This window comes from Megalops cyprinoides, chromosome 21 (assembly GCF_013368585.1).
Source record: "Megalops cyprinoides isolate fMegCyp1 chromosome 21, fMegCyp1.pri, whole genome shotgun sequence".
In the NCBI taxonomy this organism is placed as follows: domain Eukaryota; kingdom Metazoa; phylum Chordata; class Actinopteri; order Elopiformes; family Megalopidae; genus Megalops; species Megalops cyprinoides.
In genome coordinates this window covers 1,551,328-1,570,000 of record NC_050603.1, presented here as the reverse complement: position 1 = coordinate 1,570,000, position 18,673 = coordinate 1,551,328, and the positions used below count along the sequence as shown (strand labels likewise).

Sequence of the window (18,673 nt, the reverse complement as noted above, 5' to 3'; positions counted from 1 at the left end):
TCATCATCATAACAATTTCATTTGTTCAGAGTCAGAGGCTGGTGATGGGACAATGGATTGGACGCATCCAATGGGATTACAGGGTGACCGTGCTGCAGTTATGGATTAAACCCCCCTCACTGTGCGGATTACTGCCATGTGAGTTCACTGTGACACGCCGAGCTCTTTCCCACAGTCAGGAACAGGGCACTCAGTGCAAACACACCATAACAATCCTACCTCACACAGCGACTGGATCTCTTTCCTGACTGATCCTTCAGTCCAACAAAACTCACTAAACCAGCCATCATGAGACATGAGGGTTAGAGACCCTCACTCCGCGCGGTATGAGGGTTCTCACAGGTACTTTACGTCTCTTGCCATGGCAACCTAATATGTCTCTCTGAAGTACCTGCCAATGAAGTAAGGAATGACAGTAAGCAGGACAGGTGTGAATACCTGTGACGTTCAGGTCGTCTGAACGCTGGCACCACACATCGCGGGTCGACCCTCTCCAGTCACTGGTCATCCAGGTGTACTCATAACACTGGCCGTCTGCGAAGGTCAGAGAGAACACAACCTCAGCAATGCACATAGACACTGGCTGCACAGAGATTACCTCACAGACACTGACTGCACAGAGATTACCTCACAGAGACTGAGACCGTTCAGTGATTACCTCACAGAGACTGAGACCGTACAGTGATTACCTCACAGAGACCGAGACTGTGCAGTGATTACCTCACAGAGACCGAGACTGTGCAGTGATTACCTCACGGAGACTGAGACCGTACAGTGATTACCTCACAGAGACTGAGACCGTACAGTGATTACCTCACAGAGACTGAGACCGTACAGTGATTACCTCACAGAGACCGAGACTGTGCAGTGATTACCTCACGGAGACTGAGACTGAGACTGTACAGTGACGACCTCACAGAAAGCCTGACTGCATAGTAAACGCTTCCTGTGAGTGCAGTGACCTCTGACCTGTGCAGGGTTGCGACTCCCACTGCTGCTCTGGACATTGCAGGAGGTTCTCTGGATCCTGGACGATGACCCCCCGGGATCGGGTCTGAGCAGAACCGAGGCCGAGGTCCACTCCGTTCACACAGGTCAGCTCACAGCTGCTCCAGGCTGTCCACTCTGTCAGGTAACAGTCACCTGGGAAACAAGGTTTCACAAAGCATTCCACCAATGTTATCATACATGACCACTGTCATCATACAGTCACTGTTAAAGCAGTTTCACCGCTGTCAGCCACCACTTTAAAGCACTGTTCTCTGAGACACTTACTGCATTGAGTCTGATTGGATACCTCTATCAAGGGCATTGATCAGCGCTCTGTCTGAGCTGCACTAAGCCCTAAGCCCTAGGTGTGGTTTCTCAGCCACTACACTGCGGTATCCTCAGGGTGTCTGTGGGTGGGCCACAGCTGGGGGTGGGCAGGTGGTTCGGAGAGAATGAGGTCAGGGGTCAGCGCCACTGAGAAAACACGGGACTCACTGATGAGGCTTATTACAGAGCCCAGCGTGACAGAGGCCTCTGGATCAGAGAGAAGTGCATGGCAGGGCTCCTGGAGTACTGTGTGTGAGTGAGTGTGTGTGTGTGTGTGTGTGTGTGTGTGTGTGTGTGTGTGTGTGTGTGTGTGTGTGTGTGTGTGTGAGTGAGTGAGTGAGTGAGTGTGTGTGTGTGTGTGTGTGTGTGTGTGTGTGTGTGTGTGTGTGTGTGTGTGTGTGTGTGTGTGTGTGTGTGTGTGTTCTGTGCATTTCTGGGTATGTAGCACTGACTCCTGTCTTCATTTTTCAAAGGTATGTGGAAGCTCAGTACTCGGGGTAATCTGCTGTCTTTAACAGAGAGGAGCTCGCACACACACAGATGTGCCCTGGTGCCAGTCACCAGTCACAGTTGGAAGGACTGAAACATTAGTGATTTTCACAAATGAAGAACGGGAGAATTTGTTTTTGGCAGAATTCTGGCGTTACCTGGGCAGGGTACGGTGCAGGCCTCCTCCACGGTCACCCTCTCGCCCCCCTCCCCCAGCAGGGGGTCCAGGCCCCCACACAGGTCCTCATCCACCATACTGCCCTCGTTCTGCTGCGTCCCGTCCCACACGAAGCAGGATGCGTTCCTCACACGCTGGCCTTCTCCGCAGCGCGCGTCCTGACACGCACGCACGTACACACAAACACGCACATGCACACCCATACGCACACGCATGCACACACACAGACACGCACGCACACAGACACGCACACACACACGCATGCAGACACACACACACACACACACACACACACACACAAACACACAGAGGAAATGTGTTAAAATCTGACACACGGGTCGATCCTCGTACAGAGAGCCCTGCAGCCTACAGTCCCTGTCTTCCACCTGTCAGACCTGCCTGTTACAGCACCTCCACCCAGTGCTGCCACACTGCACTGATCGTTAGCGCTTAAGCCTGCAGAATGTTCCGGAAGGCGTTTGAGCTGGGCTGGTACACATGCGCGGGTGCGAGTGCTGCGGCTGGGAGAGCAGCTGTGGAGAGCGGGGAAAGTGGGTCAGAGCTGCCTCTCTCCTCCCGCACTGACTGCAGTCTGCAGCGGGAGTGCTGGTGTCTGGAGCTCAGAGTCCGCACCCAGAGCGGGGGCAGCCCCCAACGCAACCCGCTGACAGCACCCCACGACACGGGGGGGGGTAGGGAACCCAAAAGAGAAAGACAGACTGAGGTTGTAAGTGAGAGAAAGGGAGAGAGAGGAGGGGTGGGGGAGAAAGAAAGAAAATGGCAGCTATGAGACAGATAAGCAGAGAAAGAGACAGAGAGAGACAGGAGACAGAAAATGAAAGAGAAGGGATGGACACGTTTGGGAGTATGGGACAGACAGCTTTCCCCTAAATCAATTTTTAAATTATCAAACACTGATTTTTTCCCCCCCAAAAAGCACTGCAAATGAAACTCTTTGATTGAATAATAATTTACTGCAGAGATTTGCATGTATTCTGACCACAGTTTCAGTTCAGGAAAACAAATAAAATGTTAAAATAACCTGTTCTACCCACATCATACATGGTCATTAGACCCATGAACACTGAGGGGAGAAAAAAAATCTCTATATTTCCCCCAGATCATTTCTGTATCTGTCAATACCATTTGAATAAAGATCTAAATAACCAGTTAGTGATCCCTAGGGCTGTAATAAGGGGCTGTTCCTCAGACAGATGGATGAGCGGCACATGACCGGGGCTCGGGCGGGGCTCGGGTGGGGCCCGGGCGGGGACGCACCTCGGCTCTGCACTCGGACCAGCCGCTGTACTGCCATCTGTAGCACGGCCTGATGGGACACGGCTTCCACTGCTCCATCTGCATGCGGCAGGGCCTGCCGTCCCCCTGGGAGGCCTGGATCACCGACCGCTGCCGCCGCATCCCCCCTGAGGAGGAGGTGGAAGGGGGAGAGGAGGCGGGAGAGGAGGAAGGGGAGAGGAGGAAGGGGAGAGGAGGCGGGAGAGGAGGAAGGGGAGAGGCAAACGCAAAACAGAACTCATTAATCAACTAACAGCAACATTACTCATTCATTCTGGCTAATTGATAGCACTGATCTCCAAGGGGACATGAGAGTGTCTTTAGCAGCGTAAATGCATGACGGACAAAAATACAGAGGAAAAAGAGACCAGGGAAAAGGGAGTAAATGAGAGGCAGATACACATGCAGCCGATGCACATGTACATCACTTCCTGCACACGCAACCGATGCACATGTACATCACTTCCTGCACACGCAACCGATGCACATGTACATCACTTCCTGCACACGCAGCTGATGCACATGTACATCACTTCCTGCACACGCAGCTGATGCACATGTACATCACTTCCTGCTGAAGGTCTCCTGAGCTGGAAACACCGCCCCCTGCTGTCACACGCAGCAAACGGCACAGCATTATAATGGATTACAATAACAACCATACACTCCATATTTACGTAACATTCCATATTTACATTCACATAAATAAAATCCCCCTAAATAAAAACAGATAGCAAAGTGAGGTGGGATGATGGGATTTTCTCTAAACAGTTTATCTAATCTAACACCCACATCCACTGCGAAGCTGACAGATACCATCACTTTACTTATACAGAGAGACACATTAGAGTAACGGGGGCCAGAGTGACCCCCCTGCTGTGCAGCGTGATGTGAAGTCTACTGAATGAGATGAGTAAGAGGGCAGGTATACAGGGAAGAGCCCACAGCACAGCGCTTCACTCCTCCACCCGGGGAAGAGGCCAGGTGAGGATTCAGCGCGACGCTCTCTGAGAGGGCGCTTTCAGAATTGCAATATTGCATTATCAGCTCCATTTTAGCACATAACTTAATCTGCGGAGCAGTTTCAGGATCATTATTCCTACGCCCGAATCCATTCTAAATATTCATTTCCGTCCGACGTTTTCAATTTGGCTGGAGCGGAGAGGAGTTGGTTTAACACGGAGACTGGAAGGAAGGATGGCTCTTTAAAGACACACAGCCCCAAGGCGATAAAACTCAGTCAATGAAATGAAAACTCAGCATCACGTGGGACACACACACACACACACACACACACACACACACACACACACACACACACACACACACACCACCCAGTGCAACTGCTCAGCAGCTAGAAACACAGTGTTTGGATGTGAGGTGTGTCTGCATGCTGTTTAGGCACAGCATGGTGACAGCAGGCTGTTTCATTAATGTCGCATCCACAGTGACGACGCACTCCACAAAGCTGAGGCAGGGAAAAGTGTGTGTGCATTAGTGTATCATATTTCATATTTCTCAGTTTGTTAATGAAAAAGCAAACCACACAACAAGCGTCGGTTCATACATCATTCACCTACTAAAAAGTGTGATGTTGAGAACTCATTTCTCCACACAATGACTGAATATATCAACGAGAAAAACACTTTAGCACTCTAATTTTTTTTTCAGAATACTTCGCCTCCAGACTCCACTTCATTTCCCTGTGGGTCCTCTGCAGCTGAGGAATTTCAAAGATGCTGTCACACACAGGTCCGTACGCTGAGCGTGCTCACGGTATAATTGATAACATTTTCATTTCTGGGGTTTATGACAGCGGCTGTACGCAGGGCTGCGGTTTTTATTAATGTCGAGCGCAATAATAGCCACGTGTCTCTGCGGGACTCACGCTGCCCGCGGCGGGTCTTCATCTCGAGCAGATCGCGTGACGTCACCAAAACGTTACACAGTCAGACAGAAACCGCCGTTAATAAACGGTCAGGAGCTGTTCTGCCACGTTCACCGCCTGTACGATTTACCTACACACTTTTAAATAAAAAGCTCCCCTACTTTCGGTGCAGAGGAGCGGAAAATAGCGTGTGGGCGGGAGGATGCCGTTGTGATTCACAACACTTGGTCGCAACAAACAAAGAAATAAAGTCTGATAATAATTTGTCCATGCAAGTATAATGGGGCCTCTCTTTTTAAAGTGTCTGACTGATAGCTCCTGCCACGCTGTCTGGAGGACATGGCTTGCCTAACGTCTCTCCCCGACTCCTCTATGCAAAGCTACTGATGGGTAGTGAGTGCCTTCAAAGCAAACGTTGGTATGAAACTGAGACAGGAGGAAAGCAAAAAAGAGCTCTTCTCGCTAAATCACCAATTTTCCTCTGGCTAACAAGAGATGCTGACCTGCTACTCCCCTGTCCCTGTTAAAATCCCCTGAGGGATTAAAGGTTACCGCAGCATTAGTTTTATATGTGGTGTCATTGCTCCAGCTGATAGCGGCTGGCCCTTTCTCGGACTCCTGGAGTGAAGTGCTCCCTCTGGCCCAATGCAGACAGGCCTAATGGACCACACTCAAGCCCCCGATCGAACAGAATTATGCACGAGCACATTAGAATGCCCTCTCCTGCCTATTTTGGGGCTGATGTGCAATCCTTCACACACGGTAAAAGAACGAGGTGAACACTCAGCCGCTACCCCGGTGATGTTTTTGTGTCTCTGTGCACCACTGATGCAGTTTATCCCTGCAGTGCTTATAATATTGACCGCCGCTGAAAGACTAACAGTTGCTGATGAAGCCACTACAGTACATGACACGCCAGGCAAAAGATGGAGATCACTGCAAGAGGGAGAACCACAGTTCTGCTGGTGCTGAGAGTATCTAATTACATCAGTCACTCCACACTCCACATCAGTCACACTCCACCACCCGAGCATACCTGAGAGCCCACAGGTGACAGAGCACTGTGACCACGGCGACCAGTCGGACACCTGGCAGTTGACGGGACACTCCACCACACAGGAAGCATTCATCAGCCATTTCTTCTCCAGTCCCAGCTGCAAGAGGAAAAGAGCCAATTCACTCCCTGCCGATTCTGCCCCTGCCAATTCACTCCCTGCCGAATCAGCCCCGGCCGATTCAGTCCCTGCCGATTCAGTCCCAGTATAAACCATGGCAGGGCTCAGTCCCAGATCACCTCACTCAGCCCAGGGAAGAGACTGAAATTCAATTTATGAACTGCAAATGACACATCATTTTCTATGAAAGTTTTTCAATTCAAATAATTGAATTTTAATTTGTGTACTGACTTGACCAAATTGAAATGGAAATGACCCAGACTCTGTGGCACAAACATCAGAGATGTCCCCACTAGTGGCTGCACACCCCTCCTCCCAACAAAAAAAATGCCAGGTAGGCTGCAGATTCTTGTCCTCCTCTGAACCTTCCAAAATCAGTTACCTCTCGGAAATTGGCAGGTTTCAGGGGGCCTCAATCCTCAATACACCCCCGAGGAGAGCAATTACTAATGTTCTGACCCTGCTGTGCAGTGTTTGTGTGTGTGTGTGTGTGTGTGTGTGTGTGCGCTTGTGCGTGTGTGTATGTGTGTGTGCGTGCGTGTGTGTGTGTGCACGTGTGCGTGTGTGTGAGTGTGCGCGTGCGTGTGTGTGTGTACACGTGTGCGTGTGTGAGTGTGTGTGTGAGAGTGTGCGAGTGTGTGTGTGTGTGTGTGTGAGTGTGCGCTTGTGCGTGTGTGGCTGGAGTCTGGCCAGTTCTGATTAGGTGCTAACACTCCTCACTCTGCAGGACGTAACTATAACACACCTGCTGGTGTGAGTGGATCAGACTCTCAGTTCGGAGAAGCCTCCACTAAGACTTAATACCACGCTATGAACACTGGCTTTGATCTGTCAGCCAGTTTTTCACCTGCACATTTTGCAGACACTTTTTTAGCAATCATTACACCCACATAAGTTTTTAAATCACACAATACATCACTGGTTGACAAGTAATTAAGCATGTGACGAATGTCTAGGCTTCTGGGTAGTGTGGTGTAACGGATAAGGAACTAGACTCCAGTGGGCAGGAATCTTTAATCCCATGTTGGGTCACTGATGTTGTGTGTTTCAGCAGGGTACTTAACTTGTAGTGCACATCAGTAAACATCCAGGTGATTAAACTGATAGAATGTTAAATGTAAGCTGTCACTCAAGGTCATATTCTCCACACCTATGCCACACGCCCGCACGCACGCACCTCCTCGCAGAACCTGAGGTCCACGGACTTGCCATCACTGCGCACGCAGTCCAGCGCCCGTGTCTTGATGCCCCGCCCACAGACAGCCCTTTCACTCAGCTGACAGGTGCTCCAGTCTGATGGGCGGGGTTTGCAGAAGGGGTGGGATTTGCGGAAGGGGTGGGATTTGCGGAAGGGGTGGGATTTGCAGACGGGGTGGGGTTTGTGGAAGGGGTGGGGTTTGTGGAAGGGGTGGGGTTTGCGGAAGGGGTGGGGTTTGTGGAAGGGGTGGGGTTTGCGGAAGGGGTGGGGTTTGTGGAAGGGGTGGGGTTTGCGGAAGGGGTGGGGTTTGTGGAAGGGGTGGGGTTTGTGGAGAGGGATGGGGTTTGTGGAGAGGGATGGGTTTGGGGTAGGGTAACGGGTGGTGGGAGAGAGAAAAATTTAAGTGAGACACAAATTTGTGTTTGTCTTTCTCGGATCTTCTCACACCTCCCTTGCTTCTGTGCAGATGGACTGATCTTCTCATTGCATGGATGCCCCAAACCTTTTCACTGACTCCTGCACATCAACCTATTAGCCAGTGCACATACCATAAAGATCAGTGAGTTTGTGCAGCTGACAGATCTGATCTGGCAGAATTTAATTCAAGCGGTACAAAAAAAACCAGGCTGAACCTTTTAGCAATAGAAAAGAAGGACATAAGGCTTAGAAGTATCTTTTAGGAGATTATGGGAATAAGAGAAATTCAGACCACAGTTATCTCTGTAACTGCTGCTAAACAGAACCTGACAGTATGACTCAGGGGAGCGCATTCACTCTAAGCACTGTGACGCTTTGCACTTAAGTCTTAGCAGCAAATCTAAGCACTGTAACACTCTGTCCTTAATTCTGAGCGGCATTGTAAGGCATTGTTCTGAGTAATACATCTAAGCATTGTTATGCTTCATTCTGAAATCTCACTGACATACCTAAGCACTGTGACGCTTTGTGCTTCTGAGCGGCAAATCTGAACTATTACTGCATGTTTTTACATTGGTATTAACACCATGACATTTTGCCGGTCGCTGACATTAAAATGAAAAACAGCCAAAAATAAAAATTCAGGCTTAATGTCCTTGCTCAGTAAGGGCTGGTTTCACCCCCCTGAGAGTGTGAATGGAGAACAGGTCCATAGGGTTGTAAAGGGGGTCTGATTGTGCTTGGCAGGTTAAAAGCCTTTCCCATCACGACCTCTGCACTCTGTCAGAGCAGCTACTCAGGCCTGCAAAAGCCTGGAAATGCCCGGAGACAGAACTAATGACATCCACCCGTGTAATAGGAGGAGTGTTACCCTGTTACATTTTCCCTGTGAAATCACAGATGTGTTAAACAGTTTTTGTTTACCCATGACATCACAGGAGTAAAGTTAAACAGGAGTAAAGTTTTTTCTTACCTGTGATATCACAAGAGCTGTGTGGATTTTTACCTATGACATCACTGGAGTTGTGTTTAAACATGTCTGTGATGTTGTAGGAGTAGTGGTGCCCAGGTGTTTTACCTGTGATGTTGTAAGAGTAGTGGTGCCCAGGTGTTTTACCTGTGATGTTGTATTTACCTGTGATGTTGTAGGAGTAGTGGTGCCCAGGTGTTTTACCTGTGATGTTGTATTTACCTGTGATGTTGTAGGAGTAGTGGTGCCCAGGTGTGTTACCTGTGATGTTGTATTTACCTGTGATGTTGTAGGAGTAGTGGTGCCCAGGTGTTTTACCTGTGATGTTGTATTTACCAGTGATGTTGTAGGAGTAGTGGTGCCCAGGTGTGTTACCTGTGATGTTGTATTTACCTGTGATGTTGTAGGAGTAGTGGTGCCCAGGTGTTTTACCTGTGATGTTGTAGGAGTAGTGGTGCCCAGGTGTTTTACCTGTGATGTTGTATTTACCAGTGATGTTGTAGGAGTAGTGGTGCCCAGGTGTGTTACCTGTGATGTTGTATTTACCTGTGATGTTGTAGGAGTAGTGGTAGCAGTTGGTGTTGAGCTTGCAGGCCTCGGTCTCGGTGGATCTGGGACACTGCTTACCCTTCCCTGGCAGGCGGATGGGGTAGGCTCTCCTCTGCCTGCTGCTGCCGCCACTGCAGGGCTACACAGGAAGGCAAAGGGTTTCTCCAGAACACTCAGCTCACTCTTCAAGCCTCAGCACAGGTCTAAGCAGCAGCCTGCCAATCAGCTAACCCATCTCAGCCCTCATGGTCATCTGTTACGCTACCATTAATATGGGGGGGGGCGGTGAGCAGCTCCCGAAACCACGCTGCCTGCAGGTGTTAAAGGCGTTAGATGGGGATCTGTCTCAGCCCCACACTGCAGCAGGACGGGGGGGGGCGGGGGGACCGAATCGGGAGGGCGAGAGAACTGGAATGGGCAGAATTACTGGATTAGGTTGGGCGGGCTGGGGCCCAGGACAGGCTGTGGGATCAGGTCAGGTAGGCGGGGTTACTGGCTCGGGTGGGCAATCAAGCTCTCACCATGCTGCAGCGGCTCCAGGGGCCCCAGTCGGACAGGACACAGTCCTCCGGGCAGGGCAGACGGCTCTCTCTCGCACCCAGCGGCATCTCCTCCGGGTCGCACAGGTAGTCCTCCACCGGGTCAGACGGCCCGTCAATCGTGTTCTGCACACATCTGAAGCGGAAAGGGGCGGGGCGGAGGGGGGCGGGGCGGAGGGGTGTGTGAGAGGCGTGTCTCTCACAGCAGTAACCTAGCTGAGGCAGTTCTGATTGGTTGGGGCCTGACAGGGCAGTGGTTTGCAGCTGCACCAGTTTAACCATGGTGATGTGTATAGCATGGTGGTGCATACAGCATGGTGGTGTGTTTAGTATGGTGGTGCATACAGCATGATGGTGTGTATAGCATGGTGATGTTTACAGTGGGGTGATTCTTGTGGTACCTGACTTTCCTGGTCTGCACGCCCTCTCCGCAGTTCTCCTTCAGGTCCACGTTGCTGACCTTCCACACGCTCCAGGGTTCCGCTACCCAGACATACTGACTGCAGTCACTGACACACGGCACCACCTCGTACACCTGCCCACAGGTAACATACATCAATATACACACACTGCACCACCTCGTACACCTGCCCACAGGTAACATACATCAATATACACACACTGCACCACCTTGTACACCTGCCCACAGGTAACATACATCAATATACACACACAGCACCACCTCGTACACCTGCCCACAGGTAACATACATCAATATACACACACTGCACCACCTCGTACACCTGCCCACAAGAAATATACATACTGTTGAATACTGTCCAGCACATCAATACACACACACAGCTCCAACTCATATACCTCATATACCTGTGCACAGGTAATATACAGCAATACAAACACACAGCTCCACTCAGGGTATGTAATTAAAGAACGCCATATGCCAAGTAAATAATGAAAGTAATGTAAGAGTGCCATTGCAGGCATCAAAGATCAAAGAACATTGGAAGAACTCTCACCTGGGCCTGTGGAGAAGGTGTCATCACGTGTCCCATGATGCAACGGGGAAAAGAAAATCAACCACTCGTCAGAATAACTGAGGAAAACACTTTCTTTCTGGAGTGCCAAAAGCGACCGCTTCAGGCAGTCATATGACGCTGGCTCCATGGAGCTGTGTGCAACCTCTGCTCTACAGGTACACAGACCTGGAGGCTTCAGAGATGGCTCTCAGCCAGCAGCTGATTGGACACCTGGAATATCTGATCTGAGTTTCCATCCAATCAGTGGCTTTGATTCTCTAATTAAGAGTTGGATCAAAGCTGAACAACACCGGGTTAGGATATATTTCAACATTAATTACTACCACAAACTTCAGTACTTCAGAACTTCAGAACCTAAAAAGTCACACAGAGTGAATACAGAAGGCAGGAGTCACCTGTAATATGTTATTTAGAAAACAACAACAACAAAAAAATCCAATTAACAGTGACCTCCATTCGGTAAGCGGTTTATACGGAGAGTGGCGGAATGTCATTTTGCCAATCAAATTATCAAGTGGGGCATGTGGAGGGCATGGTCACTGTGTGGTTCAACTTCCACCATCTCTCTGTCTCCACAGAATATTCAGATATGAGCGTGTGTATGAACGTGTGGGAAAGCAAGAACAGAGAGGCTAAGAGCAGTATCACATTCTGAAACTGCAGGCCCAGGTCCAGGATCTGGATTACAGTAAATGAGCCATTACACAAACACATCCATTACATTGAGGGTAATGATTTCCCAAACGATTGTGATGTCGCAGCCGGCCCTTACCTGGCTGACGTGGTCGAGTTTGGGGCACGGTTGACCGCCGTTGTACGGTTTCTCTCTGAGCCACTTGGACCGCACTTTGACCCCACTGCCGCAGGACTTGCTGCAGCGGGACCAGTTGGACCACTCGCTGAGCTTGCAGTCCGACGGACAGGGTAAGATGCAAGCTTCCTCAATGTAGCCTGCAGAGGGCGTGGGAGAGAGACGCACATCTGAGCAACTCTGCACATTCTGCAGCTCTGGCTGCAGATTCACACAGACAGCAGCGAAATGCCAATCCTGCTTAGGGAGAAACAGCAGCAGACAGCCAACCTGGCAGCGAAGCCTGTGTCTGTCTGCCACAGCTTTACAGGCAGCGATTACATGCCCCAAACCAGCGCCACTGGACTAATCTAGTGGAATAAACAAACAAAGAATGAAAAATGAAGTATCACCTCCTAAAAATCCATCTACTAAACAATTGTGTAATTAGGGTAATGTTTCCAGCATTTCCCCAGCACACACGTGTTGAAAACGGTCATCTGGTCATAGGCATCCCGACTGCCCAATCAGACGAAGGGAATTCTGGCCTCACATCCAATAAAAGGCCTTTCGTTTAATCGCTGCTTCGAGGAGAAGCCAACCTGAGCTAATGGGACTCAGCACAAATTAGAATGAACCTGTTATGTGCTCAGGGTGTAACTCTTATTTAACACAGAGGGGTTCTGTCCTAAAAAAACACTAGCTGCTTCACTTTGGTGCCATTCAGGGCTTAGACAGAGGCCAGACACACGGCTCTATGTAATATTTTGACAATGCTGCCTGTCCCACATCAGAGATGAGAAAACTACTCAATATTAATCACAGCATTTTGTCTACCACCCTGTGAGAGAAAGTGACAGTTTGATACATTTTTAAAGGTGGTATTTTAGCAGAGGAGGTGAGGGTGGATGTGGTTTGCAGCAACGATGGCTGTGTCTCTCCCTCGCTTACAGAGGTAAATAATTCTGCTTACAGTGCAGACCTGTGAATGCCGAGCGCAGCAAATCCGCCTCTGCCGCTCACGTCTCCAGAGAACCCCGCGCCGACTGATCTCCGCGGTCGCCTGTGGCAACCTGTCAGTCACAGCGGGATTTGGCAGGCAGAATCCCTGCTTCCTGTGGAGATGTGCACGGCGGCGGTGGTGGAGGCCCCCAGGTTGGGGGGAAACACACCCGAATTTCAGCGTACCCCCTTTCACTCCGGTAGCCACGGTAACCACGCACACACTTTCCGTGCAGTGCGTAAACTCATGGCTAACGCACTGTGTTTCAGCGCTTTAACCCTCTCCCCAGCGGCTCTGTGTCAGCGCGCGCAGCAAAGTGAGCGGAGAAGCTCCCGTATCTGCTCCCGGCTCACAGCGTTCAGCCTCAACGCAGAGGAATGCAGATCATCAGCCAATCAGGCTCCAGTTTCATACACCCGCTTTGGGCCCTGCTGACACTGTGTAATACCTGCGTAATTACACTGTAGTTAACTGAGTACACTGCCGTTCACAGTGCTACAACAAATAAGTGGCTTCTTTAAGAACAAGTGTTACAGGGTCATTGCAGAGGTGCATGATGGGAGTAAAACAGCACCTATGGCAGTTGTATAGGAGAATGAAACCCAGGGAAAGTGTTTGGTTGGATGAACATTACATACATCAGGCTATGGAAGTAGTGGGTGAAAGGTGTTAGTAATGATTTCTGTCCAAAGCTCTGGGGTGGGTTTCGAACCCGTGTCCCCCCTCCCCCCCTTGTGTCGGTCACCTAGGCGACAGCACTCACCCTGGCTGCTGCAGCGGGAGGTCTCCACCAGACGCCCGTCCTGGTCGTAGCAGGCCACGGCCTGGTAGCGGTAGCCCTGCCCACACACCTTCCCGTCGCCCGGTCCCCTCGCTCCCGGCGTGGCCTCCACACCGCCGGCCTCGGGCAGCAGGCAGTCGGACCAGTTCCCCACCGGCTGCGCGCTGTACTTATCGCAGGGGCAGTAGCGCGTCTCGCTTAGCGGGTACAGCTGCGTGTTCTTGCACTGTTCTTTCTTCTTACTCTTACCTGGGGGGGGGGGGGCGGGGGGGGTGTCAGGTGAGACCTCTCACAACAGATTACAAATCCAGTATGCAAGAGGTTTGAGCTCGGCTTCTGAAATCATATCAAATGATTTATCATCTCCTTAATCCCTACCACCAGCCAGAGGGAGGGGGCGGGACAATCCAACAATCAATCAAAATTCCTGGTCCCACCCACAAATCAGACTCTGTGACTGCTGTCAGTTCAGCTCCAGAAACATTATGCAGGTAATTTATGTTCTGCCTCTGCACTGAGACCAGTCATAACCAGATACTGAAGAGCAGGAAGATCCGAGCAGTCTTAGAGTTGGATTCACACTCACACACAAATCCTACAGGATTACTGTCTTAGAGGATATTGGCCTAGTTCCACAAAATCCTAAAATAAATTGGTCTGTCAGGTAGATTTCTTTTGGGACAATTATGACTCATGCAGTCTGTACAGAGGCAGTTTAATCATCTTCCCATCAGCCCCAAGGTGTGCTTTATCCAATGAGAACGCATCTGATATGACTAACAACACTGAACAGTCAAACACTGCATGCATCTACACTGTAGGGGCTTGGCTCATGCTTTGGCGCAGAGTGATTACATCATCACAGTGAGACCACATGCCTTTGAGGTTAAGCAGTGAGACACTCTGAAGCTTATAGTTGGGGAAAAAAGTGACAATTCCATGCCCCTACTCCACTGTCCCTGAATTAGAGAGACTTGTTTTAATAATTCTATCCCCAGGTGTCTTCAGAGAGACATCCTCCTTACCCACGAGCGCCCTCTTCCGGGTCCGCACGCCCACACAGTCAGCAGAGCAGGAGGAGAACTTGGACCAGGCAGTGAGCTGGCAGTCGTCCTGGCACGGGAGCTGGCAGGGCTGGGTGACTGCTGGCATGGACCCCGCTGACTTCAGGCACTCCACCATGTCCGCCTGCCCACCGTCCTGCTTCCGGCACGAGACCGCTGCAGACACACACACGACCACAAGAGGGCAGCGGCGGTCAGAGCAGCAGTGTGGAGCAGCAGTGTGGAGCAGTGGTCAGGGCAGCAGTGTGGAGCAGCAGTGTGGAGCAGTGTGGAGCAGCAGTGTGGAGCAGCAGTGTGGAGCAGTGTGGAGCAGCAGTGTGGAGCAGTGTGGAGCAGCAGTGTGGAGCTGCAGTGTGGAGCAGTGTGGAGCAGCAGTGTGGAGCTGCAGTGTGGAGCAGTGTGGAGCAGCAGTGTGGAGCTGCAGTGTGGAGCAGCAGTGTGGGGCAGTGATGATATTGCATGCACTTGAAGCTACAGAGTGTTATGAAGGCAAAGGTGAAAGGATTCCAGTTCTGATTCCAGTTCTGTATGCGCAGCACTGCTGCACCTGTATGCACTGCTGCAGCCTGTCCCGTGAAACCTCCCCTTATTTACTCTGCCAGGCATGAATCAGCGAGCTCAGAAATCACTTAAAAGGAGATTAAACTTGTGTGCATGGAGCCCGCGGCGCCGGTCTGAGAGCCGCTCTCTCTGTTCGAGGCCGACAGCCGAGCTCATCAAACAGAAGAGACACTTCCCTGGGCTTATCTCCTCACCGGGGCTAATGGCTTCCCCGTGACCGCTGCAAGGCGAGGAGATCTCTGTCTGCACCCGGGAAAATTCACTTCAACCTCTGGCATAATTAGCCCCCCCCCCCCCCCACTACCACAATTGCCACAGTCATTTTACAATTATTAAATGAGACAATCTGTGATCACTAATACAAAAGATGACACCACTTTCATGAAACCATACCTTTTTCAGAAGAGGACAGTTATTATTATACAGATGGGATGCATTGGGGAAAATGCTGTGGAAAAACGTTCCACACAAACCGATCGCTGAGAAACGGCAGTTCGGTTTGTCAGAGAGGAACAGAAGGGTGAGGGAGATGTTATCATGTACTGCAGGGCTCCCCCTCTCAGAACAGCTATTCCCAGGTCTGTACTGCCAGTGTGGGTGATACACTGGGTAAACATTATTTCTGTCTTCCACCAGCACATCACTGTAAGGAGTGAAACTGGGCCACCTGACTGCAGTGTACTTTGTCCTTGGCTCTGAATACCAGATTTTAGCAAGCATTAGGTGTTTTTCTTCTTCCTTTCTTTCCACGGCACAATAAGTTTGGCAGCCTCCAGAAATTAACATACTGCGAGAGTAACATGCTTAAATTCAGAACCCGGCGTCAGCAGCTAAGCACACTTTAATTTCAACGGTCTAATTCAAACAGAAGAAAGTCAGAGACTCCGAAAAGGCTTCAGTCAGCAGGAAAGTCCCTCCCAACACTCCAGAACTCTGTGACACGTGTGACACGCATGTTCTGTGGACCCCACGCTTGCAGTGAGTTAGCGCCCCCTATCGATCAGATCCTGTAAGCAACCTGGCGGGTTTGGTGGCGCGGGTGGCGGTACCTCGGGTTTGCAGGCCCGGCCCGCAGTTCTCCTGGGCTCCTGGACTGTCCTTTCGAATGAACCAGGGAACCAGCTGGCACCGGCGCCACTTATGGGTCTTCCACCTGGAGAAGAGGATGCAGAACATTACACACACACACACAGACAGACAGCTCAACACACACACACACACACACACACACACACACACAGCTCAACATACACACACATATGCATGCACATACACACACGCACACACACGCACACACAGCTCAACATATACACACATATGCATGCACATACGCACACGCACGCACACATGCACGCGCGCGCGCGCACACACACACACACACACACACACACAAATACACACACAAATATAAGCGCACACACACACACACACGCATCATACCTGTAATCTGCACAGACTGTCAAAGTGCTCATCTTCACCCCAGACATACAGAGCTCAGACCTTGGAGCATTGTTAGCTACATGTCAACCCTACACCCAGGCATCTCTGATATCTACACGTGGTTACAGGTGCAGCTTGTGTGCGGTAGAGATCGGCCCCCACCTGTACCCCTGGCACACAGACGGGGCCTCGCACTCCCTCTCCTGGGACAGCACCTCCGGACACTCCTGCCCCCCATTGGCTGGCAGCTGGATGATGATGCGTTTCCTCGACTGCTTCCTCTTTGTTCCGCTACCTGAGGACACAGGTGACGGCACTTTAGTAAGTCGCATTTCGGACACAGGTTCAGTTAGTCCGCAGCCCTATTTAGGGCACAGGTGTGTTTAGACCATGGTGATATGTAGGGCACAGAAATGGTTAAGTTACGGCCATGTTTAGGGCACAGGAGTGGTCAGAGTACGGTCACGCTGTGTAGATGCTGAGTGGATCCGTTGATGTGTTTGGTTTGTGGCTCAGGGGAAGATGGCAGATGGGGCTTAACTGTACAGATTATATGAAGTTAACTGCGTCTGTTCAGAATCACATGTGGTAGAATGCCCTAAAACATGACCGCAGGGAGACCAGCGAAACCAGAGAGGTAACCATGACCGCAGGGAGACCAGCCAAACCAGAGAGGTAACCACACCGGCAGCAACCCAGGCCGTGGAGCTCAGTTTGCACCTAACCTGCCTGGCATGCTTTTTACATATGAATAATTACTCTTCTGAGAGACCAGGTGTTTTTTTTCTTGTTGTTTTTTAGGGGACTGTGGCAAGATTTTAGTCACAGGGAGTTTGCAATACCTCAGAATCCAAAAATAAACTGCCTTCCTATTATTCTGGTCTGGGTGTGAATCCAGCGTTTTCACACATCTGTTTGCTAAAGCAGGAGTGCCAGATGCCGAAACTGATATCTGTTACAGGATTCAGCACATCTTTCTGATAAAGATGCGCTTGCCATACCCGCCTGGCTGAGAGAGGATAACTAAATCAAGCAGCCATATTGATTAACATCCCCCCCCCAGGGGACTCCACTGCTTGAGCAGGTTATTAGGTTATTAAATTTATGGGAAGTCTGCTGTGACCCCAGACAAATGAAGGAGGGGGCATTCATTGATTGACAGCAAAGCAACACGCCCACCGCGCTACCTTCTAATTATCCTTAAGCACAGAACACAACCAAAGATGTCACACATCGGTTATGTCATTCGTGTAGAGCAGGAAGCTCAGCGAGCCTCATTCACCACAGCCTTGGCAGAAACCAGTGTATTTTGTTCTTGGGTTAAGCTCATACAAAAAAAATCACCTTGGATTCATGAAACTTGCAGAAATTCCCAATTTTGTCCTCGCCCTTGTTTGTATGATGATGATGAATTCCCACCGCTCTTAAATTTTATGCTTGAGTGTTATCTGTAATTAGCAGAGGTAAATACCCAGACAACCGGATATAAAGACATTCTGACTCCCAAATCACAGCCATAGCTGACATGCCGCCAAAATGGTTCTAACAGAGGTAGATACAGGAAAAAAGTGCTCTGTATTGTGGGTGGTGGCTTGTCCAGGACATCGGTAATTGTCTGGTGGAAATAAGCACACCTTTGAAAGGACTCTTTGAAATGCTTAGATCAATTTTTAGATCAAAAACTTTGTCCTTCTGTTGTCTTGTCTAACAGTGACATTTGTCTCTGGAAAATAGAAGGTGTGTGGGAGGAGACTTTGCAGATGGAGGCCGGGGGTAAAAATGTGCTTTGGTTACTTGTAATTCATATCTTGACTCGAAGACACTCAGTTAAATCTGTTATGACTCATAGCCCTGTTCTCTGGTGCAATCCGGGCACAGAGTCCTTTCAATTCAGGCATAGGGTTGTTTCGTATTGATTCGGACAAAGGGTCGTTTGGTAGCGGTTTGGGCATAGGGTCCCTTCGATGCCATTTATCTGGTGGTGAATGAATGCCATTACTGTTGGCCATATTGTGACGGG

General features: G+C 50.2%; 1 protein-coding gene across 1 annotated transcript in view; it reads right to left on the bottom strand.

The window, feature by feature from the left end:
- LOC118768937 (thrombospondin type-1 domain-containing protein 7A-like) overlaps window positions 1–18,673 on the bottom strand; it is an 86,017-nt gene that overhangs the window by 7,557 nt on the left and 59,787 nt on the right. Inside the window, exons 10-24 of the mRNA XM_036515915.1 lie at window positions 16,816–16,948; window positions 16,263–16,366; window positions 14,614–14,808; window positions 13,571–13,837; window positions 11,787–11,965; window positions 10,994–10,999; window positions 10,418–10,551; window positions 9,999–10,152; window positions 9,475–9,616; window positions 7,521–7,636; window positions 6,205–6,322; window positions 3,263–3,408; window positions 1,965–2,142; window positions 970–1,143; window positions 439–534 (exon numbers count right to left, since the gene is read on the bottom strand). Of these exons, the coding sequence (XP_036371808.1) occupies window positions 439–534; window positions 970–1,143; window positions 1,965–2,142; window positions 3,263–3,408; window positions 6,205–6,322; window positions 7,521–7,636; window positions 9,475–9,616; window positions 9,999–10,152; window positions 10,418–10,551; window positions 10,994–10,999; window positions 11,787–11,965; window positions 13,571–13,837; window positions 14,614–14,808; window positions 16,263–16,366; window positions 16,816–16,948 (2,142 nt within the window). The remainder of the gene's footprint in view (window positions 1–438; window positions 535–969; window positions 1,144–1,964; window positions 2,143–3,262; window positions 3,409–6,204; window positions 6,323–7,520; window positions 7,637–9,474; window positions 9,617–9,998; window positions 10,153–10,417; window positions 10,552–10,993; window positions 11,000–11,786; window positions 11,966–13,570; window positions 13,838–14,613; window positions 14,809–16,262; window positions 16,367–16,815; window positions 16,949–18,673) is intronic.